This window comes from Manis pentadactyla, chromosome 15 (genome assembly GCF_030020395.1).
Source record: "Manis pentadactyla isolate mManPen7 chromosome 15, mManPen7.hap1, whole genome shotgun sequence".
In the NCBI taxonomy this organism is placed as follows: Eukaryota; Metazoa; Chordata; class Mammalia; order Pholidota; family Manidae; genus Manis; species Manis pentadactyla.
In genome coordinates this window covers 62,401,474-62,429,141 of record NC_080033.1, presented here as the reverse complement: position 1 = coordinate 62,429,141, position 27,668 = coordinate 62,401,474, and the positions used below count along the sequence as shown (strand labels likewise).

Sequence of the window (27,668 nt, the reverse complement as noted above, 5' to 3'; positions counted from 1 at the left end):
TTTAATAGAAAAGAAATAATTCATTCAATAAAATGAAACTGATGATATCATTATCATTTAAATAATGAAATATGCATATCGCCTATAAGCTACTGAATTATTACCCATCATAAACATGATATATGTGTATGTGTATATAATCAATCTACACTATTTGTGAATTTGGATGCTCACTAAAATGTATTTATAACTCCAAAATCAATACTCAGTGCACTCTCATACATCTGCAGACAGGTAGGAAGCAGCAAAAAATCTGAATCGCCCAACATACATATATCCCACTGAAGTTAAACAAGAGAACGTTGTCTCCTTGTTTCAGCACTCGTACAAGTATCCTATTTGTGGTCTATTTAGTGCCATGTGTTTGCATTTCTGTCTTTATGTTATGTGCCTGCCAAGAAGACATGTTACATAAGCTCCATTCAGGTCTGAGTTACAGTGCTGCTAGCTGTGAGTTCACACTAATGAATCAACAATATGTATTAAGTAAGGTGTCTTTAACCTGAAGTACACATAAAACAAGGCTATGTGTTGATTGGTTAATGAGAATGTTGTGACCAGAGGCTCAAAGGAACCTCACCTTATTGCATTTCCTCCAGGAGCAATGGTCCAGTGTTGGCTAACTCAGAGTCTATTACTTTATAGAATATAGCTACCATGGATGATGAAAATCATACATGTATGTGTGCACATGTGTGTCTCTGTCATGTGTTTCTTCAAGCTTTAAATATTAGCAAGATTTATCAATTTAGAGGAATCTGATTTACAGAATCAAAACCTCATAAAGCAGGTGCATGTGACTAGTTCACGATGGCATTTGTGGCAATGCAAGATGCAGTGACAGACTATTAAATCTCACTCATGACCCAAGCTACACAAATAGGAAAAATAAAAAATAGTGAACCTTCCCCTGCAACACCTCCCACTGCAACTTAATATTTCCTTTTTCCATTTATTTTGCTCCATAAAACTTTGACTTCTTAACACAGTGCTGTCCATTGTAAACTTTCTTCGATAATGGAATAATAGGTGGCTACTCTGCAGTTAAAACATGGCCAGTGAGAATGAAGAACTGGCAGTTTATTTAATTTTCTTTTAATGAATTAGTTTAAATTCAGATTTGTAAAATTTATTTCAATTAATTAAGTTTTATTCATTAATTTTAATTAAATTTGAATCTAAATGGGCATTTGTTGCTGGTGGCTACTATATTGGACAGCACCGTTTACCTAGAGTCCATTTCTTTGTTTGATGATGAAGCAATCAAGATTTCGTCTTACAAAATTTATATACAATTTTTCCCAGGCACTGCCAGTTGAAAACAATCTTTCCTTCGATACATCAGTGCCACCTTTGCAATAAATCAACTATCCATACATGAGTGAGTGTGTTTATAGATTCTCTTATTTTGTTCCATTGGTCTATTTGTTATCCTTGTGCCAGACACACAGTTTACTGAGCCTATAACATCTTTATATCTGGTAGAGTTGAGTCCTTCAACTTTATTTTTCACGACTAATTTGGATCTTCTTGTTCCTTCAAATTTGCTGATAAATTTTAGGACCTGTTTGCCAATATTCACCAATTATACCAACCAAAAAATAAACACTCTTCTGGAATTTTAATTAAAGCTTGCACTGAATCAATACCTTGTTAGGAAGAATTGACATTTATACCAGAGTGAGTTTTCTCATTGATGACAATTTCATATTTCTCCATTTACTTATGATTTTATTTTCTCTCAAGAGCATTTTATACTTATCTGTGTAGAAGTTCTGAGCATCTTTCATTAGACTTATTGCAATGTATTCACATTTTTGATGCTATTGAAAGTAGATTCTTCTAAAATTTCCTTTTTTGACTGCTTATTGCTGGTATATAGAAATGAAGTTATTTTTTATAATAACTTCATATCCAGTGATGATCCTACATTTTAATAGTTTATCTGTAGATTATTGAGAATATTTTCAATATATCACCTGTTCATCTATAAATAATGAGAATCTTAGTTCTACCTTTCCAGCACTTATATCTTTCATTTCTTTCTCTTGCTTTGTTACACAGGCTAAGATCCCTAATACAATGGTGAAGAGTGAGAGGAGCAGGCATCCTTGTGTTAATATTGGTGACAGGGGTAAAGCTTTCACTATTTCACCATAAACTGTGATATGTGCTGTAGGTTTTTTTTTTGGTTCTCTTTAAGAAAGTAAAGAAATTATCTTCTATTGGTAATTTATTGAGTTTTCATTTTCTCTTTAATTGTGCATGGATGTTGAATCTAACCAAACATTTGCCCTAACTATTAATTCTTATTTAAATTTATGTAAATAAAGAATTCAAGAATAAAATTCATGTTTACCTACAATTCAAAAGTAAATATTGTTCAAACCTTTCACACGTATCAATCTTCTCAGAGAAACAAAAGTTTATCCCTTTTGTTTTGGAACTTAATAAGATGCATTTACTATTAAATGTTCTACACAGATACCACATGCATAGAAAAGAATGACAATATTTTAAATCATTATCATTAAACTCTTTTTTGAAGATTTATGTTAGATTCTTCTCCTGAACTATGTATTTTAATCAAGTTACAAATTAGGTCAACTTTCTACTTGTTTTGTATTAATTCTGTATGTTTAAAGCATTTGCAAAAACTTAACTACTGAATGAAAGTTGATTAACTCACCAGTCATATTGCAATAAAGAAGAAATGGTTCCAGGGGACCACTTCCATCTGAATCTATATAGTAAAACCCTGAAGTATTTCCTCTATGCTTATAGGCTTCACAGGACTGCTCATAGATAGCTGTAAAAAAAAAAATGGATCATCATAAATGGAATAGTATAAAATGAATCTCTTAAATTTTAATTTGGACACAAAATACTTCAAGTCTTGAAATTTAATATGTACATTACTAACCGGGAGAAAAGGTAAAACATGCTTTAAAACAAAAAACTCATTCTTTTTTTTAAATTAATATGGATGAAAGGTAGACAGAAAAAAGAGGAAGAATGAGGTTGTATTTTGTAGCATTTCTTTTTTATCACTAAAGTAATATGAGATTACTTAGTCAAAAATGAAAATTGAGTTGGTTTTTACATTAGGTGAAACAACAAAACAAAAATGATGTGTTTTAAATGTAAAGACACTTATAAGTATAATGTGACATCCACTTTGGACATCCATCCAAATGAAGCCTTCAAAATTCAATTTGAAATTTCTATGTCCAGTATCACCTGAACTTGTATCTGAAGTCCTCATATCTGAAGCATTACTGCAATCTCCTTAGATAATCTGCCGCTATCCAAAAATTATGCAATAGAAACATTTCAAATAATGCTGTAACTATTCTCCTTTCTCACATCAAATTATCTATAGGTAAAATCCTTCTTTTCATAAAACAAATATGATTTCCAAAGCTCCTTATCAGTAATTTTAAAAGTAATTTACAAAAGGTATTTTTTTCTAATGCTCTATAATGAGAATTTAAGATAATTAAAATGCAAAGCAGATGAAATATTTATATGAAATATGCCCTCAAATGGTCTCAGTGTGTTTTGATCCATAATTGAATGTTTTTAATTATATGATTATGTATTTGCCATGTACAAGGTTTGATATTAACAACTGTATATGATGCACACACACACACTGAACACTTAACCCAATGTACTGATAATTTCCATCAAGACTTTTATTTTGTGAAATGAAAAAATACATCCCTTGAATGTCCTTCCCTTGATCTATTCTGAATTTTTGAAAATTATGTTACTTAGTTTTTAGACAGTATGAAACAATGTGATTTGTTCAGTGTTATGGAAACTTCAGATAATCATACAAATTCACTTCTCCACAATGTAATGGTTTTATTTTGCTCCTATTTATATTATATAGGCAGAAATATAAGCATGGATTGTTTTCTAGTCACATTTGTATTTTATGCAGTGAAATGGGCATGTAAAAATGGTTAATTTATATATTTTCACATGCACATACATAGGTTCATAAATTCCTTGAAATAGGCTGGCAGGATATACACATAACTCAAGGGTGAGGCTGTATTAGAAAAGGCACATGATGCATGGGGGTAATTTGGAGTACCTTTGCTCTATCTGTATTGCTTGATTTTTTATTATATGACTATTTAACATACCATTTTATAATAAAACCTTTTTCAAGACCCATCCCTCCCCCTCCCCGTACTCATGCTAAAGATAGTACCAACTTCACTGTAACCAGGCTTAGCATCCTAACCCCATTTCTCAGGAGTTATTGGTAAAAAAACAAAAACCTTCAGCTCCATTTAGACTACCTGCTCAAGAACCTAATAAATTAACTCAAAAATGGGATCAAACTGTGGGCCACAGATGACAATATCTTATTATTTATTACCTGACTTTTTCTTTAAAGTGTTTGTGTTTATATTTTGATTCAGTCATTGGTAACAAAAATGAATAGTCAATTAAGACGCACTCAATTAGCTTTCTGTTTTGAGTTAGTTACTACAATTGGGAAGATGGGGGGTATGACAAATTAAAATACCCTCTGCCAACTGGGTGACCTGCACCAAGTAAGCTGGCCTTTGGCTATAGTAAGGTGTGGCTTTAGCAGCAGCAGGCATTCTTCATGATGTCACGAGGCCCCCCAGTATGTAAGCTGATGCCCCGGGGATGAGGCTGCCCACAGTGCTGGGGGCATTAAGGCGTGGGGCTGGGAACTCCTGCTCATGCCCTCTCCAGCGTGAATCAGGACTTCTGAGGGTCCCTTGTGGTGCCTCCAGCGTTGGGAGCCCAGGATCCCAATCTCACCTCCAAGCAGCATGCAGTGAAGGGATGGAGAGTAGGGAGGCTGATGCCTCTGGACCCAACACCCTTGCTCAAAGTCAAGGGCATAGGAGATAGTGCGAGGAGTTGCTCAGCATGTCAGTAATCATATGAAAAATTGGGAAGGAAAATAAAAGGGTATTGGGTCTCCCCATTACTTGGACTGGACAAGTAGACAACAAGATGACATGAGTCTTACAACACATGCAAACCTTTCATCAGAAACAAACGTGTGGCTTGTAACACAGGAGAAGAGCATTGGTTGCTCGGGAGCATAAACTGCAAGCGCTCACATCCTCACTGGGCCTCAGCAGCTTACGGAGCCTCGGGCAGGGTGGCTCATCTCTCTCTGTTACCTCATGAGAAAACTAGGGGTAACGATAGTATCCACCTCCTAAGTGGTCACCAGAACTAAATGAATTGGGAAATACAAAATACTAGCTCACTACCTGGCACTTAGAAAGCACTCAATAAAATTAATGATTACGATTAATACCATAATAGCCTCATCTTCCTCATCCTCATTCACGGAGTTGCAAGAGAACTTAAGGATGACTTACATTGTACTTCACACTTACCCTTAGCTAACTTCCGTTTTCTATCTGTATTGTCCCTGTGCCCGCTATCCTACTCTTTCCTATCTTGTTTCACATCACATATTTCTCTAAGTTACCTTGACTACTTTATGAAAAGAGGTGTGGACTAAAAATAAAGCAGAAATCAACTGGATGCTAAAATTCAGGGCTGTACATTCCAATACATGGTTGCACACACCTGGACATACACACACACAACAATGAAAAGGGAAATGGAACAAGGAACTCAGAACAGAGGCAAGAACAAGCAGATGTGTTTGGCTTACAGTTGTGGCAAGTCGCTCCCCTGTAACCAGTGTTGGCACAATTGCAGTGAAAGGTGTTCCAGGACTGGGAGCAGCCCCCGCCGTGTTCACAATAGTTGGGCGAACACCTTAAAAAAGGCGCAGACATGGTCCTTATTTTTCATTTTGAGTTATCATAAAATATTGATCATTTACACATGGTCATGTGAAAGAACAAAAGAACAATGTCAACAGTAACAGAAAGAGCAAGTGTAACATGACTAATGGTCATGTGGCCTTTCGTTAAGGTACTGTAATCACAGAACTAAACATGAGATCAATAAATTCACCAGGTATCAGCCAATTCTCAGGTAGTCGTGACTGCTTAATTTTCAACATGTCCTACTACGTCAGTGTCCTCTCTTTTCTGTCAGTGATGTAACACTGATTCATATATTGCCAGAAATGTCAGTGCTCACATAGAATAACAACAGTGATTTACTACATACTGATATACTACACGGAGTATTTAAAAGGATTACAGAAGAGGGAAGGGAAGAAGAAAGTGGGAGGGAAGGCGCAGACATCCGGCAATGCTGAAAGTGTGTTGCGCAGACACACAAATCCACACAGAGCATCAGGGGCTCTCGGGGGGCTGGACCAAACTCACAGGATATTTTACATTTTCAAGAGAAATACAGGCATACTCAACATCTGTCAAACACTGCCGTTACTGGCTTGAGGCCATTCGGTTGCAACATTAGATTGTGACACATTCCTTTTAATAATGTCTCCTATCTTTGAGAAGCTAGGTAGTAGTAAATAAAAACTTTTAAAATTGTATATATGTTATTAATATATTGATATATCATTAACATATTTTAAATACATTTATGCATTAATATGACAGTTTTGATATATTAATTATATACAATATATGCTTTGTTAATTATCAATAAAAGTCCTAGTTGCTGATCAGAAAAGGGCAGAGCAGGTTATTCTTTAATGGACTACAAACGATGTTTTAAAAGGGGGCAGATGTAAGTGGCTATATCTAAAACTCTAAAGAGTGAATCTTTCATTAATGTGATTCATGTGCTATTTCTATTTGATCTGCTGCTGAAAATACTGACCCCATTTTCCTTGATTCTTGTTAGAACAGACTTTTCATATTTTTTAATTACAGTGTGAGAGACAGTCATGGATTTTCTTTAAATTCACTATACAGTAGTTCTGTTTGATTACTGGTGAGTAACCTGTGACAGAGTGCATTGTACAGTGAAGAACTGATTCTTCTTAAATATTCTAAACAATTTATTTATATTTTTCTCCTCACTAGTCCTTCCAGTACAAAGTAAAACAATCCATCAACCCATTTTCTCTAGCTTCCAAAGCTTTCCCTTAGACATTTCCATCATTACTGCCATTGCTTGTGAGCTTGAACAACTGCCTACACCAACACACCCAAACCAGAAGTGAAACGTACGATCTTGGTTCATCCTGATTTCCTGTCCATTCCAATTTAAATTTCAAAATACTTTCACACAATGTGGAACTTGCCTGGAATTAATGACGTTGAAGTTAAATATCTGTATAACATTATCACATTTAGGAAAATTAAACAATTAGTACTTATGGATCCTAGGATAATGGTGAGCACCTGCATTCAAAGAGCACATACTTCCTCAAAACTGCAATCACCAAAAACCAGCCCCTCACCTCCCACCCTACCCTCTTGGTTCCCCCCCAAAAAATAAGTGAGCATTGTCTTCAATATTGCAGGGAACAGAGTAACACCACAATCTTCAAATCTGCTGTCAGCAGGGGATAAGCACCACACGTGGACATAAGGGAGAAGCAACAAGGGCAGGCGGAAGGGGTCCTCGGAGGAGAGGAAAGGGAGGTGGGGGGCTTGAAGAAGGGCAGGAGGGAAGGTGGCGCAACATGGACCTGACGCCCAGGCCCCACGAGCAGGCGGTGGGAGCAGGCCAGGAGAGCAGCTTGATGGAGGCCCAGAGGCTGCAGGCTGGGGGCCCAGGAGGCATGCTGGGCCTGGCCAGGCTGCCATGGGAAGCACTGTGACCCAGCAGCCACTTTGTTCTGGCTGGGGCCTCTGTATCATCTGAGACCACAGACACACCACGCCTTCTGCCTTACTGCACTCCAGAGAGTAGGTGACATCAGGGGAGATGGTGGCCACCCCACTCAGTTGATATTCTTAAAAAGTTGGTATCAAAAGATATATCTGATACTATTATTTAATACCTAATTAAGTTCAAGTGACTTACTAAATATTTATGCCCTAATAACTGTCTCCCATGCCCTGTCCCACTTGGGTTTTGGCCACAAGACACAGGGACATGGATGGCAGCTCCCTCTGCAGCTTGCCCTCACCCCCTCAAGGGACTGACTGCCCTCACCCCTGAGTAATCCCCTCCCAGATTTCCTGACTAACAACAACTGCCCCTGAGTGTCCACAGAGGACAGGGGATGGGTTTCTAGATGAGTACATGTTTGTGTGCATATAACATGTGAGTGTGCAAATGATTCATGATTATGTGTGAGTGTGTAAGGATGGTGTGGGTGCATGTGTATGCATTGATGAGTGAGGGTGTGTGTGAATGTGTGTGTAAGGAGCGTGTGTGAGCTGACTGTGCACTAAGGCACTTTGATGTCAGTGAGCACACGAGCATGTGGATGTGCATGACAGCCTGTGTGATGACTGTGTTAATGTGCATAAAGAGTGTGTGTGAATGGCTGTGCAGCTGTGAGCACATGTACAAATGTATGTACACCTTTATACTAGGTTTGATCCAACTTAAAGTTACTTTCAGTAAAAAAAGATCTACATTGTTCAAGTTCCTGTCAGATTAATATGTTTTTAATGTTCCTGTTTGTTTTTAATTGCAATTTATTAAACATTAAATTATGTGTTTATTATACATAGATTGAACATTAACCACAATAAAAGCTCATGCGCATCCAGGGAGGCTGCACAGCATGGCAGGTAGGGTGTCGGCGGGGCGCTCCTGGAGCCGGGGCCGAGATTCGATGCAGGCCCCACATCAGATCTTGGCCATCCGAGCCAGTTACTCTACCTCTCTGTGCATCTGCTTCCACATTTAGAAGAAACAAATACTACCAAGAACAGATTCTAGGGGCTTTGTGAAGATCGATTTAAATACATACTAATTAATTAATTTAAAATTAATTTTAGAACATAGTCATTACACAGCCTCCCACATACATACACATTCAAAAATTCACACACATATCTAAAAGCACCTTATATATCCACACAAATCCTTACACACATGATCACACAAGTCCTCACACATTAACCACACATATGCACATGCACACACACACACACATATCCACACCATCCCTTGTAAGGTCATGCACACTCAGTGCCAGGCTCCTTACAACTCACACCATCCTCACACACACTTACTCACACACAGAAACTTAAATATTAATTCATGTTTAGTGCTTAGAATACAGCCTGGTAAACAGATAAAAAAAAAAGCTCTATTTAGTAATGCTTTGAGAGCTATATTAATAGGTATAGCATGTAACACCAAAATAAATGGATATGTCTTTCCTTTTGAATATAAGAGAATGAGCTTAGAGCTACTTTTGGTAATTTAAATGGTATGCAAATATAAAGTTACTTTGATTTTTGCTATTAAGATGGCCAGGTTTACCATTAGCCTATGGCTTTTCTTCAAAAACAAATACATACAGTCTAGATCCATCCATAATTTGTTATTTCTGATAAGTGTTCTAAGGTATGGTACTGAAACCACACACTCTCCAGTGATGCTGTATCATACCATACCCTATTTTACAAGTGTGTGCCCCCAGAAAATAGGCAACATGGATTCCTTGTGTAAAATGACAGCTTCAGAGAGACCCACATTAGAGAAGTATGGATCCTCTTGTATCAAAGCGTTCTGCAGTCTGAGATAGTCAACCTGAGTACCATTCACAGTGCGGATGACCCACTGGTGCCTGAGGGCCGCCACCCACTGTGGGTGAGGGCTCCCTGCCTCTGTGAGTGTGCTGGCCCAGGGGACCTTGCTACATGCCTTTCCCCAAACAGGAATTAAGTTCCCAGAACTGGTATGGCTGGAACTATGGAGAAGCTCACTGTCATTCAATCCCCAAATCAAGCCAATTGAGGTTTATTGTCTAAATTCTCCCTTTACATATTATCTTTCATTACAGGAAGAATTATTTTATCTACACATTGGGTTAAATAAATAAACATATATTTGTAGAGGAAATGATGTCCTTTTGATCTGTTGCTAGATAAGATTATAATTATTTTTTTCTACACATATCACAGTATTCATGAGTTCAAAATAGGATCAATAGACATTGATAGAGTAAATTAGGTCAATCAGATATAATAGATGTATGTTTATGTTGATAAAATGTTTCATGCAAATAAAAAATTATTTTTAAAGCTCAGAACTTATGTTGTTATTCAAAATATATATATTGAGCACTACTATAGGGTAGGGGCCAAATTTGTCACATTAATTCTTTTCTTGATCTGTAATGGCCATGACACTCCATTGAACTCAGTAATTAAAAGTAACAGCCTTGATAGTAAAGCATGACTGGCTAGATAGTATTTGGTTATAGCTGCCCATGTCAAAAAATACTTTTAAATTTGTAACTATAATTATTATTTCAAAAGTTGTCCTTTACAATTAAGCCCTAAATCTTGCACTATCCTGTCTTGTACTTGCATTCCTATTGAAACTACCAGATCATCCTTATACCTGGACCAACACTATGGCACCAAGCTTTTCCAGAAGGGAGGTTCCTTTCCATTTCCTGGCAGAGAAGGTAGTCTTGGCTTGTTGAAGGTGCACAGTAACCAGTTCGATTCCTATGCCTCTGAAAACACGACTCAGCTGTCATGGAAGCAAAAGCCAGTTGGATAACTGACAACACAGGTACCTACAGTATCTATGGTACCTGATGACCAATATTATTGTTGGAGTGTCCTAATCTGTTGAGTTTGATGATATATAGATAATACGTTTGATACCCATCTAAACTTACAGCAGCATCAACATTATCTTTTGTGATTTGGCAGCATGTGTAAATATAAATAACATGGCCACATGTCTTCTATCTAAATTATATCACTGGAAATAGGAGGTATAAAACTAAAAGTGTATTTTTCTTACTTTTAATGTGAATATAATTCACTTCCCATGGAAGAGAAGATGGTGGAAAGAGGACAGAAAAATGTTCATTTTATATATATATATATATATATTTTTTTTTTTAGTCTGCTGCCAAATGTTTGGAAATGGAAACGTCACGATAAAGAAGTAAGACTGCCCTTACCTGTCTGTGATCCCACATGAGTCTATCTGAAGGTCACTGAAGTTTCCAACAGACCCGTGCTGAACTGAAATCAGATCGACCTCCTTGTTACTAGTAGATATGAGTCTCATACATCCCTGAAACCCACCGAATGGGTTTTTACATTTAGATCCAAAATTCTTGTCAGGACAACCTGATAAAAACAAAACAAAGTAAATCAGGATATGGCATAATCAAGATTCAGTGTCACAGAATACCTCATTAAAAAATTACAAGAAATAGACATTTGATTATTTTCTTAAAATTAGAAAAGGGAGGAAACGCCCATTGGAGTTATAATTAGTTTGATCTAAGTTGCAAATTGCAACTCATACAAAGTATTTACCCTTATTACCATAGGATTCACAGGGGATTACAAATGTTACAGTAATTATGTGCAAGTATACTAACTTGATTCAAGTTTTTAAAATATACATATTAGCTCCAGAACCCTAAACACATTAGCCAGCAGTATGAAATTATATATAACTTAAACACAGGAATATAGTCTTTTGGAACACAAAAGAAGAGCATAAAGGGTGAAAATGTGCACTGCAGACAAGAAAAGATAACTAATGACATGCCTTTGCATTTAAAGCTGTTTGGAAAAGGAGTTATATTGACGTGGAATAGAATTACCAACTATTTATTTAATTAAATACTTTTATTTCCAAATGCATATGAGAGCCACGTATACATGCATTTTAGTAAATCATAATGGCTTAATGTCAAAAATGATTCACTGTTCGATTTTGTTTATTTTTTGTCTCATGAAAGAATGCTTATATTGATTTTTTTAAACATTTATCTGAAACCTATTTCTAATTATTTAAATAATAAAGAATTATAACATTAACTTTTATTGCCTGGAATTTAATTATGTTCTAAGTGTTTTTACAAGTGAAATAAATAATTTTATGGAGAAGGAACACATATATTATGCTTATGTATTTTTCATTAATCTTTCTTTATCATTATGGCTGTCAACCACTACTACAATTTCAAAGAATAAGAAATGATTCAGTAACTTCCTAATTCCTGTACAATCCTAGTTTTCTACCTGGGAATTTCCATTATAATTTAATATTTTAACTGAGGAAATTTCCCTTTAATGCTTGTTTTTCTAACAAAATACATTTACGTGGCAAGTAAAGGCCAGGATGCATGTTTAAAACTGTTATCAGGCACACTAAAGTATTACCCTTCAGCTGACAGAGACTCTGCAGTTTCAAATTTAATGTATCAAGAAAAGGTGATGAAAACTTTTTGAGTGTCAATTTATTGTACATGGTACTACATACACTTTCAGTGCTTAAAATTCTTCTGGGTGTAAGATATGGTTACCATAATCTCAATATGTTTTCTAGATGACTTCTTAACCAATTAAGAATGTTAAAATAAAAACTGAGAGGATAATAGTTCAATAATAAGGGGCAACTACAATATGCCAGGAACGTAAACAGCTCTGCTAATCTCCTTTTCTCCAGGTGTTGTTTCCTGTCACATTTCAAACTATTTCAGAATAAAACAAATTGTGCAATATGCCTGTAGGGAACAAAATTAAGCAAACTCATAGCCACAAGGAAAGGTCATGGAACTTTAATGAAAGCACATCATTGTACCATGAGGCACTTCATATTCCCAGCTACAGTGTTTAATAAGCAAGAGATTCTAAGAACAAAGGAAGGTTCAAGCTAGGTTAGTCTCATTAGTCTATGATAACAGGCATCCAAAAGTTAATATAATGCAATAGCAGAGTGAAGTTTGGCACTGAACCTGTTTGAGATGAAAGTTCTAAAATAAGAAGATTTCTGGGGAATACTTAATGCTGAATTAATGGATGGATCCATTACTAGAGGCAGTCAGCATGTTAAGAACCTCTGAGGATGACAGATAAATTATCACTCTATGTCACTGTACCAGAAGTGAGATGTCGGCTTTGACTTCACAGTGGTATAGCCAGTTCACTGGATGCATAAGGTTTGATTTACACAAGCAGGGGTGTGAGGATTCTGCACACAGTTCGGTACCTCCAGCTTGAGCCGCACAGCGCGCTGTTCAATAGCACGAACATTGCATACGGGAATAGATAGAAATTAGACATGCATCCATCCTCAACCTGAAGAACCCAGATTGCAAATTTATAATTTATAAATGATAAAAGCTGAGCACAATGCACCACTATGCAGTCTGACTTTTGGAAAAGCACTCGTTTGACAGGGTGAAAAAGTGAAAAGTGATGGACAGTGAAGTTTGTTTTGGTGTGGCGTACAGGGAATACTGTGGTTCCCGAGCAGCCAGATCTCCCAGCACGACAGCCATGCTCTAGGCTGGCCGGGAAGGAGATATAGCCCAGGCTGTTGGAATAGCCTGCTCCTTTGCAGGGGGCTGCAGCCACATTAGACTGAGTACGCTGATGAGATAACTGGAAACGGCAGCTGAATTTAGAGAGAAATAAAGGAGAATTGATGGGAAGTATCTCAGAACCTGGGGTATTTATTTGCTTGAAGATAAACTGGCTGAAGAATTAGATACCAAAGAAAATCTTCCACCTAGATAAAGTGAATCCTACTGATACAGGAGACCCTCAGCAACACAGAACAGAAGGTTTTCTAGGTTGACCGACTGTCACAGTTTGCCCTGGGACTCAGGATTTCTCATGCTAAACTTGGGAAGAGTTGGTCACCCCAATGTCAGTACCACTCAGGCAATCAGGGTGCCATGCCCACGCTGCATGGTGGGGGACCCTACTCTAGCCTCCTCCAGCCATGCTTTTGCCTGCAGCCCCAGGACACCTCCTGGGGGAAGTGATGTGCCACTTGGAAGCCCCTCCCCTCCAGTCCACTTGCAGAATCCAGAATCCCCAGCCCAAAAGCCATATGTGGGCTTCCAGGAGAATGCCCCACCCCACCAGTCCCTGAAGGCCTAAGACTAGGAAGAGGAAAGAAAGGGGGAGCAGAAGGCCTTCTGGTTTCTTTTGGACCCTTGCTCCCAACCAGGGAAATGTTAGGGCACCCTAAGTTTGCAGGGCATGTATTTATTGATCACAGAATCTCATGCCAAACATATTTGGGTTCTGAAAGTCACCAATTGAGAAGATGATTAAGTAAACAGAGATATCTAAATAAACCTGAGATTGGTTATTTTTTTTAAGTCCTGAACTCAGAATTTTATTATGGATGCTTCCACATTATATTGTTTAGGAACTTAGGACCACAGCAATAGACATCAAATTATTAAGAGCATGAGGGAAAGAATAACCCCCAAATGCAAGACAGTGCTCACCTAGGGAGATGAAGGGATGTGATCCTGGGAGGACAACTGGGGATCAGTAAGACTGTCTGTCTAAGCTTGGAAATGCATGTGTAGATGTGTATTTAAAAAAAAAAAAGATTATTCTTTAAAATGCATACATGATGTAAGATGTGAGCAGCAGAGGAAATCGAGTGAGGGTATATGGGAACTCTGCATATCTTTGCAACTTTTTGAAAAGTTTACACTTTTGTCCAATTAGTTTTATCCAGTCTTTTTTTTCACATTTAACAATATGCCTTTTTTTTCTTATTTCGTTTAGTGCTTCCAAATCTTTTCCTTTGAAGTGAAGGTTATTGGTTTAAATTGTTCTATATATCTGTATCATGTATTAAAGGAATATATTCCTATGGATTGCCATAAAATCAATCATACATTCCGTGAGGTTTTATAAACAACTTGGTTCAAAAAAGAACAAATCTCACAAAAAAAAGTAATTTTATCTTTTAAGATTATTGGCACCATGCTGCCTTTCACAGTAGTAGATTATGTAGGGGGTCTTTTGTTTGTTCTTAAAAAGGGTGAGCAATGAATGGCCTGTGTTCTTTTTGGATGAATATAAAAGACTGGACTATTTCCACCAAATCCAAAAGTCATTTCTAGACAGAAGTTAAGCATTAAAATTCAAAATAACAGTAAGAAACACCTGAAGTCATCATTAGAAATATCGTACTATTAAGAGCTTTACAACGTTGCCTTTGTAATGGCAAATGCCATTTTATTTTACTTTTCCAGTGCTAAAGATTCATTTCCACTTCCAACAGCTCCTTTTCCAAGCTTTCAGTCTGATCAAACATCCACTGGGCAGGTAAACGCTTCATTTGTTTTTGTTCTCTAAGAGAGATGGCCTGGTGTTGAAGGCAGCTGCCCTAATTTCATCAAATGTATCAGAACATTACTACTTAGCAATGAGAAGAGGTTTCTATGGCTAATTAAGTTAGATTATTTGCCCATTGGCATAATTTTGCCCTTCTATACTGGGCAGTAGGAAAGCAATAAGGATGCTCCAGAGGAGCTAAGAGGCACAATCAGGAAAATACTGTCATAAAATCAGCTCATAAAATCAGAAAAAGACATGTAAGGGCCATTTAACACTAGGAAAATACAACAAAGTTTGAAAGTAAGAACTGAAAAGGGCGGCCTATGGAATCGTTCTCATTATGGAAATTGTAAACATAAGTAAATCTACCTCAACGAAACACATTTGAGGTCATAGTTTGTCACCTCAATCCACTCAACATTTCCATGTTCAAACCAAAGTGAGAAATTATTCCGTAGTATTGATTGGTTAAAACATGATGGCATCAGCCGCATGACACACGGGTAGTAACTGCAAATGTGGTCCAATTGGTCATACAGCCTGACCTCTTCTCTTACCTCCAAAATAATAGGTGCCACCTGAAAAAATCTGCTCAGGCCCCAGGGAAGGAGCGGCAGAGACCATGTGACCGTCCACCACGATGCTCAGGTGATTCCTTTTGGCAGATAAGGAGACCGAATGCCACTGCCCGTCACTTAATCCAACACCTGGAGGAGATAAAATCAGTTAACAGAGATATTTCTCAACAGTGGACAGGATAAGCAGTTGGTTAGAAACAGCAATATACACATCACCCAAATAAGTACAGCACTCACATCTATTAACAAAAAGAAACAAAGAAAGGGAGGCGAGTGGGAAATCAGTGCCCTCCAGTGGGAAACGGTGATTATTTTCCTTCCTTAGGAACTCAGTAAAGAGAACAAAATTCCCAACTTCAATGTTAATGGCTGAAGTTTTTCAATTATTTGGCACAGACCAATTTCCTGTGTCCATGATATAATTTACCTTTTATGGGGAGGGGTTTAGGAGGAGCCCAGATGTTTTCAAAATTCTTTGTTTTACCAAAGTTCTATGTTCTGATTTATCTGCTTTTTTACATTTTTGTGTAGTCATCTCTTATACCATTAAGAAGAATATTTAGCAAAGTATATCAAGTCAATCATTACAAAACTATTTGAAAAAACTATCAATAATGAATATTGAAAGTTTACCCAAATAATGCAAAGTTAAAAAATAAAGCAGTGTGTAAGACCACGTTTACACAGTTGATCTCTGTAATTTGCAGACTGCATATTTTCAAATTCACCTATTGGCCATAATTTATTTGTAACCCCCAAATCAATACTCAGGGCACTTTTGAAGCAATTTACTGAAATGCATGGAGAAAAATTTGAGTTAACCAAGTCACATGTTTCCAGCTAAGGTCAAACAAGCAGATGTTTCCTGTTTCAGCTGTCATACGTAAATGTGTTTTTCATATTTTTGTGCTTTTTGTTGGTGATTTTGGCACTGAAAAGGCCTGCAAGCAGAGTGATGAAGTACTGTCCCATGTTCCGAAGTGCAAGAAGGTTTTCGTGTGTCTCATGGAGAAAATACACGTGATAGATAAGCTTCATTCGGCATGAGTTACAGTACTGTTGGCAGAGCGTTCAATGATAATCAGTTAACAGTAAATACTAAATAAGGTGTCTTTAAACAGAATCACACATAAAACAAAGTTATGTATTGATTAGTGGACAAAAATATTGTGACCAGAGGTTCTCAGGAACCTAACCCGGTGCTTCCCGTAGGGGCAATGGTTCAGTATTTACTAATTCAGTGTTCACAGTAACTTTATAGAACATAACTACTGTGAATAATGGGAATTGGTTCCATATATACTAACAATTCTAGTATATATAATTCTAATTGTGTTCCTAATTTTTGTATAAATGTGCAAAAGAACTGCCAGGAAATGTCCCTACATATAAACCGTCTTTTTCGCATATGGGAAACTTGTGGGGTTTTTTTATTCATGTTTGTATTTTCCAAGTTTATATATCATCAAAAATCAAAGTTTTGTTATCACCTCTAAAAAACAACCTCTAGTCCCTCCTAAGGTAGTCTGGTATCATGAATCTGTGAGATGATAGCCTTTCCTTTTTAAAGGGAATTAAGTCTAAAGGGCTCTGTGGCTGCATATTCAGCAGACAAGTGGAACCAAAGCAACCAAACTAACTGTGGTGACGGACATTTTCTTGTCCCATCTATTGCAGACGGATGCTTCTAGAAAATCCAATAAAAATTAATTACTAAAAAGTTACATGAAGAAGATATATAACTGGTGAGTATTGTGGACTCACCAGTAAGGTTTAGGTCCATTGAATACTCAACTCTGTATGACTTCGTAGACCAAATTAGTAAACAAAAATATAAGTACTCTATTAAACCCAAAGGTCATGTGCCTTTTTCCTGACATTATATATGATTCCTTTATTCACCCAGCTATTGTTGGCCATAAACTTTCAGACAGAAAAAGCGTAGAAGTTCCCTTAGGCGATTAAGCTTTCTGCCCTGGACTTATTTGTATAATACGAATTCTATCCTGGACACCGAAGCTCATTTTTACACTACATCCATGAAGCAGAAAAGATCTTCAAAGACCCAACCCTGGTTTGGTTTGTGAAAGCGAATGAGAAAGGCCTGAAGAGTGAAAAATGAAGAATTGTAGGTTAGATACTTGAGACACATTTTCTAGGAGTGAATTCTGAAACAGACAACTGAATAGACTTACATAGTCCCTGTAGGTATGAAATTGGACTAAAATAAATCAAATGTCCCACATTTGTCATCCAGTGCTTCCTTTAAGAGTGTTTTAGGTGAAACATTTAGGGTGAAAATCCTGGTACTGAGCTTTGAGTCACCCACAGACCCTTCCCACTCTCCCCCAACCACACTTCCTCAAAGTCAGGATGTGCCTATAAACATAACATTACATGTGTTATTTTATTTTAGGCTTTCCAGTGTCAAGGACAGAGCTTCTCAAACTAACTGTGGTGACGGACATTTTCTTGTCCCATCTATTGCAGACGGATGCTTCTAGAAAATCCAATAAAAATTAATTACTAAAAAGTTACATGAAGAAGATATATAACATACAGCCCACTGGCCTTAGATGTTGCAGGAAGATCTTATTGCTGCAGTTTCTTCCATCACTACAGAGGCCAATTTAGATTAAGCATGAAAGTCTGCCTGGATAGCCCACTCTGTAACTTGACATAGTGAAATGCACTCACTTCAGCAACCAGAAGGTTATGAAGTTGTCTGCATTTACAGGGGAACCTTCAGGAAGTATTGTGAGCCTCACTTATACTAGCTAGACACTGATTGCCAATGATGAGAGACTTGTGACCCATCGATGGGATTCATTACACAAATAATGAAAGACCCACATAATTCACTTCACCTAAGTCTACACAACATAAAAGAGAATTTTTAAATCAGATCTTTTTTTTTGCAGTATACAACTCCTCCCCACTTTTAGGTCTGATGAGAAGTGAGCCCCTTTCAAAGGTCACACCACTGTGAAAGAAGGGAGGGAGAAGGAGGAACCACAGATTTGTATTTTTTTTGTGTTTGTGACATTAGGTAGCTAACTGCTAATTCTCGTGTACTGCTCACCACTCAGAACTTTTGAGTCTGGGGGGAAGAAGAGGCACATTGTTGGCATAATAATGATGACAGTTTTACTGAACTATCATTTATAACAGGTCCTGTGTATGTTACATGAGTGGTGTTACTTAATCCCCCACACTGCTATTATTATTCTCATTTTAGATATAAAGAAAATGAGGTTCAGGCAGGCCAATCCTATCACCCAAGGTCATATCCATCTGGGGAGCTGATTCTAAAACCGACACGCTTCTCTGTCTGTGCATCAGGTGGTCCCTGTTATATTTTTGTCCATGTTAAAACTAATTTTGAGAAAGAGCTGGAAAGAGGCCGGGTGCTCTCCATGAGGCCTGGGTGGGGTGAGAAGTCGGCACGCGAGGCCAGGCCCTGGTGGTCTCCTGCTGACCACAGACAGTCTCCCGGCACACCAGCAACAGACAAGGTCACCCTGTGGCTACAGGGAATCGGGATCAACAGCATCAAGGCGGCTTCATCATCTTGTCTGAGCACAGACAAAAGCAAGGCCACTGTGCAAGTCACAAAACACCAAACTTCCTCTCTGGAGAGAACATGAATCACACCTGGTTTTTCTAAAAATCATTTGCCAATTACAACTTAAACCTAATTTCATTGCTCTATCCTTCTAGATGTGATTTACAAAGATATCTAGTCACATAATTACCCTCACTTCCTAGCAGCACTGAATCCAGGGGCAATTTTCCTCTTCCTTGAAACCTCCTCCCAAATCAGCTAGCACAGCCCCAAATCCTGTAATAAGTAATCCCTAACACCTTTGTATTAAGACCCCACCGTGGCTCCCCAGCGTGTGTGTTCCTGTTGCAATAAGCCACGCCAAACCCAACTTCTTGATTACAGGCACGTCACCATGGACCTGGGGTGGAAACCCTGGCAACTCCACGTGGCAGAAGGAATTATAAATGGAAGTGTTTGCAAGTGCGGGTAGCAGAATAGGACTGTTTATCAGGACTCTCCCTCTCCCTCACTCTTTTTCTCTTCTCTTCCCTTCCCTCTAATTTCTCTCCCTCCCACTCAATCTGTCTCTGTCTCCCTCTCTCTTTTTCTCACCCTCTCAGGCCAATCACATAAACACACAAAATACCGAAGGAGGTACCCGGTTTCTCTCTGCCACCTTGTATATAATCTTCTGGTACCAGTCCTAAATTGCTACAGAAAGACTGTGATAACTTAGCTACCACCACGCTCTCATAAGACTATAGCAGGCACCCACGAGTTAGATGCGTAAAGAAAAAATAAGATTCTTTGCAAAGACGGAGAAAGCAATTATACATCGGCTACTGCTCAAGGAGCAGCTGAAGGACTGTGTTTGTTTCCAGATATTTTTTCAATGCTCAGAAAGAATGCCATAAATTACTATATCCGTCAACTACATACATGGACCAGAATTAAAGAACCAGGCCACTGGATAGCTATTGCCAAGATGAATATATGGAGGTCACTGGTGTCAGTCATTTTAGGGGAAAGTGGGAGTTTCAAGGAGAGACAGGCTTACAACCTGAACGTTAGGAAAATTCCAACAGTGAAGGGAGGAAGGGGGAATAAAAAGAGGCTTCTCCTGGGTGAGGCAGATCGAGAGGGTTGCTCCATTGCCAGGGCCACAGAATCATGCATGCCTAATGAATGAAAAAGGCAGGAACATCTCATATTCTGTAATCCTGCATCTGCCATACCCTGCCTGTGAGAGCAAGAAGTTCAGGTACAGGCCTGATTTTCACCTTTCAACAAAAGTAGCAGCAGAAATGCTAAAATCAGAGTAGAAATCTTAAATTTGACAATAAAGACAATAGGAAAATATAACTATTGTTTGTTGGGTTCCTGATGCCATCTGAGTGATTTTTACTTTGACGTCTATAAAAGTGTCAAAGACTGAAAATATCTTGTGTCATGAGTGATTTGTAGTACTGCTAACATTTTTTAAGATTTAGAATAATATCTTTAATATTTCAAAAGTGACATAGGCAGACATAATATTTTCAAAGAATTCCAAGTGACAATTTGAAAAACTGTCCATCATATTAAAAATTTAGCCTGATAATTCAAACATTTTCACAGTTCAGTTCTTTCTCACCACAATTTAGTTTTTATTCCATCACAAAAGATATAAAACTTTGTGTTTTTAAAAGGTGTTAAGATTAGTAATGTATATTTGCAGGAGCTAATAAAAGTTGAGTCATCCTCATAAAATGGAAATCTTCAACATTAATTTGGTACTAATCCATCCGTAAGTACTTGATTCTCTTTAAAGAATCATTAAAATCCATCTTGACAACTGATGTAATTATCAAGCACTGTACACATGAACATATCCCCATGACAGAATAAACAGACTACCCATCCAACTACTACTTAGTTTGTTTTCAAATGCAAAAATGCACATACTTCACTGAAACTAGCAAAAATTAATACTTTTAAAGAAACTGGAAAAATGGGGATGGGAGAGTTGGTAAGTAAAGGTCTACTTGTGTTATCTGAAGTATAACAATTTTCCTATATTGATATTCATATTTAGCTTAGACTCATTGTTCACTAAAGAAAGTCATGCTAAACCATATGACATCATAATGGATTATACTGTACATGGATTTAAACATTAATTTAGAGATTTTGAAATCATTCAAGGTATTCTATATAGAGGTACACCTAGTAATTTATTAAATATATGTGCCTGGGAAGTGTTCAGAAATGAACTAGCTTCATAGGGCTCACTGCAGTAACACTGTATTGAAGCAGTTTCTTTATGCTGAAAATTAGGCTAGGAATATAACCACTTCTGAGGATGTCAAATAAATCACAATAAACTACATATTAATGACAAGCTTACATTTTTAGGCCTTCATTTCAGGGAGTCTATTAATTATTAATATGACACTGATTAATTTATTTCCTTTTGTCAAGCCTCCAAATCTACCACATTTTGAGCCTTACATTAAAATGTCACGGCCTAAAACCTCTTAAAAATTATAATTAATATTGAATTACCAGCTCCCTCATTTAAACTGCAGTGATAAAGGAACAACAAAAAATATATATAAAGACTAGGTATTTGTGTATCCATTTATATACCTGTTTTTCTTGTATTTAGTTTCCAATTGAACTTTGCTGAATTACCTCTCCCAAATTTCATTAATTTTGGTCATAGTTAATATAGAGGAGTAGTACAATGGCATCTTTAAATTGTTTTTAAAGATCATCTATTAAATTGATGTACCAATTTACCCCAATGTGACCTCCAGTTGCTTGGCTTGGGTGTTATTCCATATATATGAAAATGTGATGGAGATTCCTTGTCAAGGACTATATAATTTTACTGAAGAGACAAAAATATCTGTCACCCAAAGCACTGACCTAAATTAGACACCAATTTTCCAGACATTCACGTATGTCTCCTTAATTATATTACTTGTAATCATTAAAATGATATTGTGTTGCCTAGAAGTGGAGAAAATTCTATTTGGTGCCCAAATGAGGAACTTTGTATCTTTGCATCATCCCCAAATATATCCGACTCTGGGCAGAATACCGCAGCCAGTGAAGTTACTTTGACTCAGTATTCAGGTTTGAAAGTGCACGCTAATACAGAGCTACAGGTGCAAGAGAGATGTCTCCCTTCCCCCCCAGACAAGACTAATAGCTGTGTTAAAGCCTAGTTTTCTGCTGAAGTCACTCAGTGAACTTCTGGGCCCATTTAAAAGTCTTTCAGATTTTTCCCAAAAACACATTTCCTTGGGGTATGTTCGTTTATCTGGAGTAAGCAAGAGAGACATGGAAGGAAATTTCTATTCCCCTATAACTATCATGTTGGTTAATAAGAACTGCTAATGTTGGAGCGCTATTTAAAAGGAAATTGGAATCAACTTCCTCTAAGGAAGAGTACTGATAATCTTATTAACTAAAATATTCATTTATTAAGCATATATTAATTTGGGGGTTATGCATAAAATTTTATGGAGAAGGGACAGAGAGATAATGAAATCTTTCGAATCCACAAGCTTTGCCTGTGGGAATACACGTATTACCTGCTGTGATGTCACTGGGCAACTTTCCCGGCTGGTAGAGAGTCAGCTTAAGTTTTCCGTCTTTAAGAAAGAGGAGGAGACCCGAAGCCAGCTGAAGTTCACTGAACAGCAGAAGGCCTGCCTTATTCCAGGTTCGAAATTGAAAAGTAGAAGAAACCTCGTCCTCGCCAGAAGAGGCTGGCAGCGCTAAGTAACTCCTGGGGCTGAGAAAAGTCACAGGCACAGATTGTGACTGTGAACAGGAAAATGACACATTTCCCTGAGGGTAAAGTGAAAGAAAGATCTTTAAGAATGACTCACATCACGTTAGCAGTAGTAAGTGAAATATTTACAGAGGCTTTTGATCAATTTCAAATTATCCTCAGTCAAAACAATGACGACAAATTGCTATCAACATGAAAATTGGAATCCTTGACATCTCTCGGGATGGTTCTTCAGATCTGGTGATATTACGGTCAGGCAAATCTTTCCCTGAGTTCAGAGTGAAATCCTTTTCATTCTTCTATCGTTGGAAATCCATCCCATAACATAACCAAAATTAATGAGCTACTGTTTTTCTTCCATACTTTTTCATATTTTTCTGTTCCCACTGAATTATATACATACAGTTTCAGTTACATGCACATACACACAATACTTAAGTGTTTATGGATATATATATGTACACACTAGGCATTGTTTTACAAAAGTGGGAGTTATATTTTATGCTGTTGACTGTATCATGATTTTATCACTAAAAAATGCCTTATGGAGATCTTTTGGAGGTATCTGGCGTAAGTCGAATTCCTTCTTTTTATTGATGGCATAACATTCTATTACATGAATGTTCCAATTTTTTTTCGATTGTTTTCTTGATAATGTGCATTCATTTTATTTACAGATATTGCCTCTCCCAGCAATGCTGTGATAAGTAACTTTGCATCCTTCTATGTGCACTGGTATTTTGAATTCCACAGAAGAGGGTTCTAAATACAAAACTGTATGTACCTATATGTTTAAATAAATATTCCTAGCTTCTTTTCCAAAAAGAAAAGGTTAAAATACTGCATATTTCCACCAGTAATATATAAGAATATTCTCATCCCACCTCCTCAGCAAGAGTATTGCAGAGCTCCTAAATTTACACAAGTTCAATGACAAATCACCATAGTGACATATCATTCTTATTTATCTTGCATTTACCTATGGTGATACTGAGCCTGTTCCCTGAGTTTGTTGCTTTTTTGGACTTGCATTCCTGAATGTTCTGTTCATATCTTCTGTGCATTTTTCCTTTTTTCCTTTTTTTCTTTTTTTAGGTTTTACACTGGACACTACAACGTACAATGTACCACTTACATTCCATTTTTAAAAAAATCTTGTCTTCTTATCATTTTGCCTTCACCATCACATTTACATGTATTATATCCCTTCTAATTGTTTAAAATAGATCTTCAAGAAACATTAGAATTTAGAATTGCATAAATTTTCATCAAAAGAATGTACATGAAAAATTACCTTGCTATTAGAGTAAAATATATAGTTAAAGATTTTTAAAATCTTTAAGGTCTGAATTATTTAGAAATAATTAAGCATGTTCCTTAACACACTTCAGAAATGAAGATGGATGTTCTCATTGTTCCTGAAAACAACCTCTAAACAAATTTTCCAAAAATGGATTTAATAAGTCCATGAAATCAGCATTATTTAGAAGGATACACATTGGCATTAGACCATTTGATTTTGGTTAAGCAAAAACATTTGGCTATACTGTAGTTCTGCTCAAAGTGAATTAGCTTTCATCTGTGGACAAACACCTTATTCCAATGAATGAAACAAGAAAAGCTGAAGAGTAAACGACACTGACCCATAATGTAAAGGCAATTATAAGACTAACAAACCTAGTAAAAATGGAAACATTTTACCAGCTGCGGTTCAGGGCTTGGCTGCCTTTGGACAGCTGCCTGCCGCCCTGCAAGCAGCAAATCCTCTTGCCAATGAAAAGTGCGTGTTAGCTGTGCAAGTAATTCCTGGAAAGTCACACATCTGTGAAACACACACATCTGACTATAATATTTTAATTTTCTTTCTATTAAAAAGAACTCAGAATCTTGCTGAATGGTCTCCTCTTGTAAGTACTACAAGTTCACACAGAGAATTAGGAATAACGTATTTTGTAAACAATAAATAGTCTTGTGATCTGATCTGGGATTTGCTGACACACTATGAGCTTAAGTGAACATATTTTGAATTTTGAACTATTTAAAAATTGTTGTCTAGTGAATATATATGTCTGCTTTTCTGTCAAGAAGCTGATTAAGCTGGAAATCATGTTTCCCAGAATCCCTTTTCTTGTCTGATTCTAGCCAAAAAGAGAGCTTGTGTGATATCTGAGTCAGAAGTGAAATGTCAGCCAGTTCCTCCGAAGGTTTGTGTGTGAGTGATAAAACACAGGGAAGGAGGACCAGAAAGGTGCTGGTGTGTTCTAGCCTGTCTTGCCTTTCCTCTCTGCTCCATCTCTTCTCCCTGCCAGCTGGCTTCCACTTCCCAGTGGAGTCTGACAGTTGTTAAGATCCAAGCCCTAAAACAGATCCCTTGTTCACAAAACTCCCAGTGGTGCTGCTTCCCCAACTGATCCCTGACCAACACAGTTACATTTAAATTCTGCCACATTCTCACAGAATTAGATTAGAATGCAGCCTGACCAACACTGCTTACTGGGACAGACTGGCAGCTGCACTGTTGTGACAGCCTATTAGTTTCTTTTATTTGTTATGAATGACCATGGCAAAACACAAGTTTTTCAAATGCCTCTCTAATACACATGAATGTTATCTGACTCCAGGAACTCGGTATGCTTATTTAGAGAGTTTGTTAGGGAATAGCTTATTAAGGAAATCACAGAGCAAAAGAAATTATTCCCTTGGGAGTAATAATATCACAACAAAATTACATTATCAACTATAAAAAAAAAAGACTGCTTTACTTTGTATGAAAATAATCATGCCCTGTGATTTTTAATTCCTTGAGATAGAACTAATCCCTTATGTGTATATTGCCAAACAGAGAAAAATTTTTAAAGAATAAGAGTAATCTCTAGAACACCTTAGCATATGGGATTCTAAAATGGAGCAACTTTGTTCTGTGGAAGGCCACATAGCTTTACTCATTCATTCACATAAAGTCTGTCTTACCATAGCAGTGATCTGTGGATTCTGTTGCTTGGCCAAATCAATGATATCCACTCCATTATAATAAAGATTTTCTAAACACCCATGAAAATTTTTATGGGGGAATGACATTGGTTTTCCATGTGCTGGAATCCCTCCAAAGCTGATCTTAGAAAGAAAAATGGCATCAATAATATTGTTTAGTGATTTTCTGATAATCTGCTTAAGTAACTTCTAATCATTAAAATGATAGCAAGTATAGCTGTAATCATCACAGAGAGATCGATTGTTTATCACCCCACACTGCTGTATTATTAATTTTGTATGGAAATTTTTAAAAAATTAAGATGCAGATTTTAAAACAAATTTATATGCATTCAGTTTTCATTTACACGAAAGCTTTATCCTTACAAGTTCTTAATCACACCTGGATTTGATACTTATTGGTTGATGAATAAAAATCCATCCTCATATCCATAGTAAATCTGTTTAATAATATAACCAATTATAATAGCATTCTATATTATATACATTTCTGGCACACACTGTATTTGTACATTTGAATCAACTGCTAATGAACTCATTAATCTACTCATACCTATATCCTCTCCATATATCTACACTGTTCAAGGGTACCCCATGGCTCAGAAAAACCATGCAACACATTCCATATTTACTTCTGGTAATGAGACCTCTTCTTGGAGATTTCCTACATGAGATGATCTATGACTACACATTGCAGGTAAAAAAAAAGATGACCTCTCTCTATAATAACAAATTAAAATATTGCCAAAAAAACGAAGAAGCTTCAGTAGTATATGACTAAATCGCGTATTGTAAGATCACTTTGGGAAACACTTCACCAGGAATTTGATTTACTCTAGAACCACAGGGTAGGTTTTCTGCAGCATATTTTCTTTTGCATGGCTACACCACATATACATCACAGAATCTGTACAAGCATACCTGGGAGATATTGTGGGCTCAGTTCCAGACCACTGCAATAAAGTGAGTATCTCAATAAAGTGAATCAGATGAATTTTTTGGTCTTCCACTGTATTGAAAAGTTATGTTTATACTATACTCTAGTCCTTTAAATGTGCAATGGCATTATATCTTTAACAACTATGTACATACCTTAATTAAAAAATACTTCATTGATAAAAAATGCTAACCAGCACCCTAGCTTTCAGCTAATTGTTATCACTGATCACAGATCACCATAACAGACATGGTAACAATAAAAAAGCTTGAAATACTGTGAGAATTACCAAAGTGTAACACGGAGATACAAAGTGAGCAAATGCTATAGGAAAAAAATTGAGGCAATAGACCTGTTGCATGCAGAGGTGCCACAAACCTTCAATTTGTAAAAATAAACCAGTATCTGCAAAGCACAATAAAGCAAAGCATGAGAAAACACGATATGCCTGTATTAAATGAAATGTAACCATCACACCTCATAGTCAAGATCCAGGTAACGGAACTCGCCCTGGGCGTGGAAATGGTGCCTATGCTCATCCACCGTGAAGTTGACCTGCCGGCCCAAGCGCTGGATGAGCACGGAATGCCAGTGTTGATCGTCCAGGAGGCTGCCCAGGGTGAGATTGATCAGGGCGTGAGTAGAGGGCAGTTTAGCTTCACCT

The 27,668-nt window shown here is 37.1% G+C and overlaps 1 protein-coding gene across 3 annotated transcripts in view; it reads right to left on the bottom strand.

Annotated features, from left to right (window-relative positions):
- The window catches only part of CNTNAP4 (contactin associated protein family member 4), a 258,054-nt gene that overhangs the window by 88,676 nt on the left and 141,710 nt on the right, over positions 1 to 27,668 (bottom strand). For 2 of the 3 annotated variants that reach the window (XM_036909317.2, XM_057492932.1), the window contains exons 6-12: positions 27,482 to 27,666; positions 26,047 to 26,190; positions 22,874 to 23,132; positions 15,725 to 15,874; positions 11,018 to 11,189; positions 5,690 to 5,796; positions 2,690 to 2,809 (exon numbers count right to left, since the gene is read on the bottom strand). In XM_036909317.2, coding sequence (XP_036765212.2) covers positions 2,690 to 2,809; positions 5,690 to 5,796; positions 11,018 to 11,189; positions 15,725 to 15,874; positions 22,874 to 23,132; positions 26,047 to 26,190; positions 27,482 to 27,666 — 1,137 coding nt within the window. The remainder of the gene's footprint in view (positions 1 to 2,689; positions 2,810 to 5,689; positions 5,797 to 11,017; positions 11,190 to 15,724; positions 15,875 to 22,873; positions 23,133 to 26,046; positions 26,191 to 27,481; positions 27,667 to 27,668) is intronic. The other variant, XM_036909318.2, reaches the window with a different exon arrangement.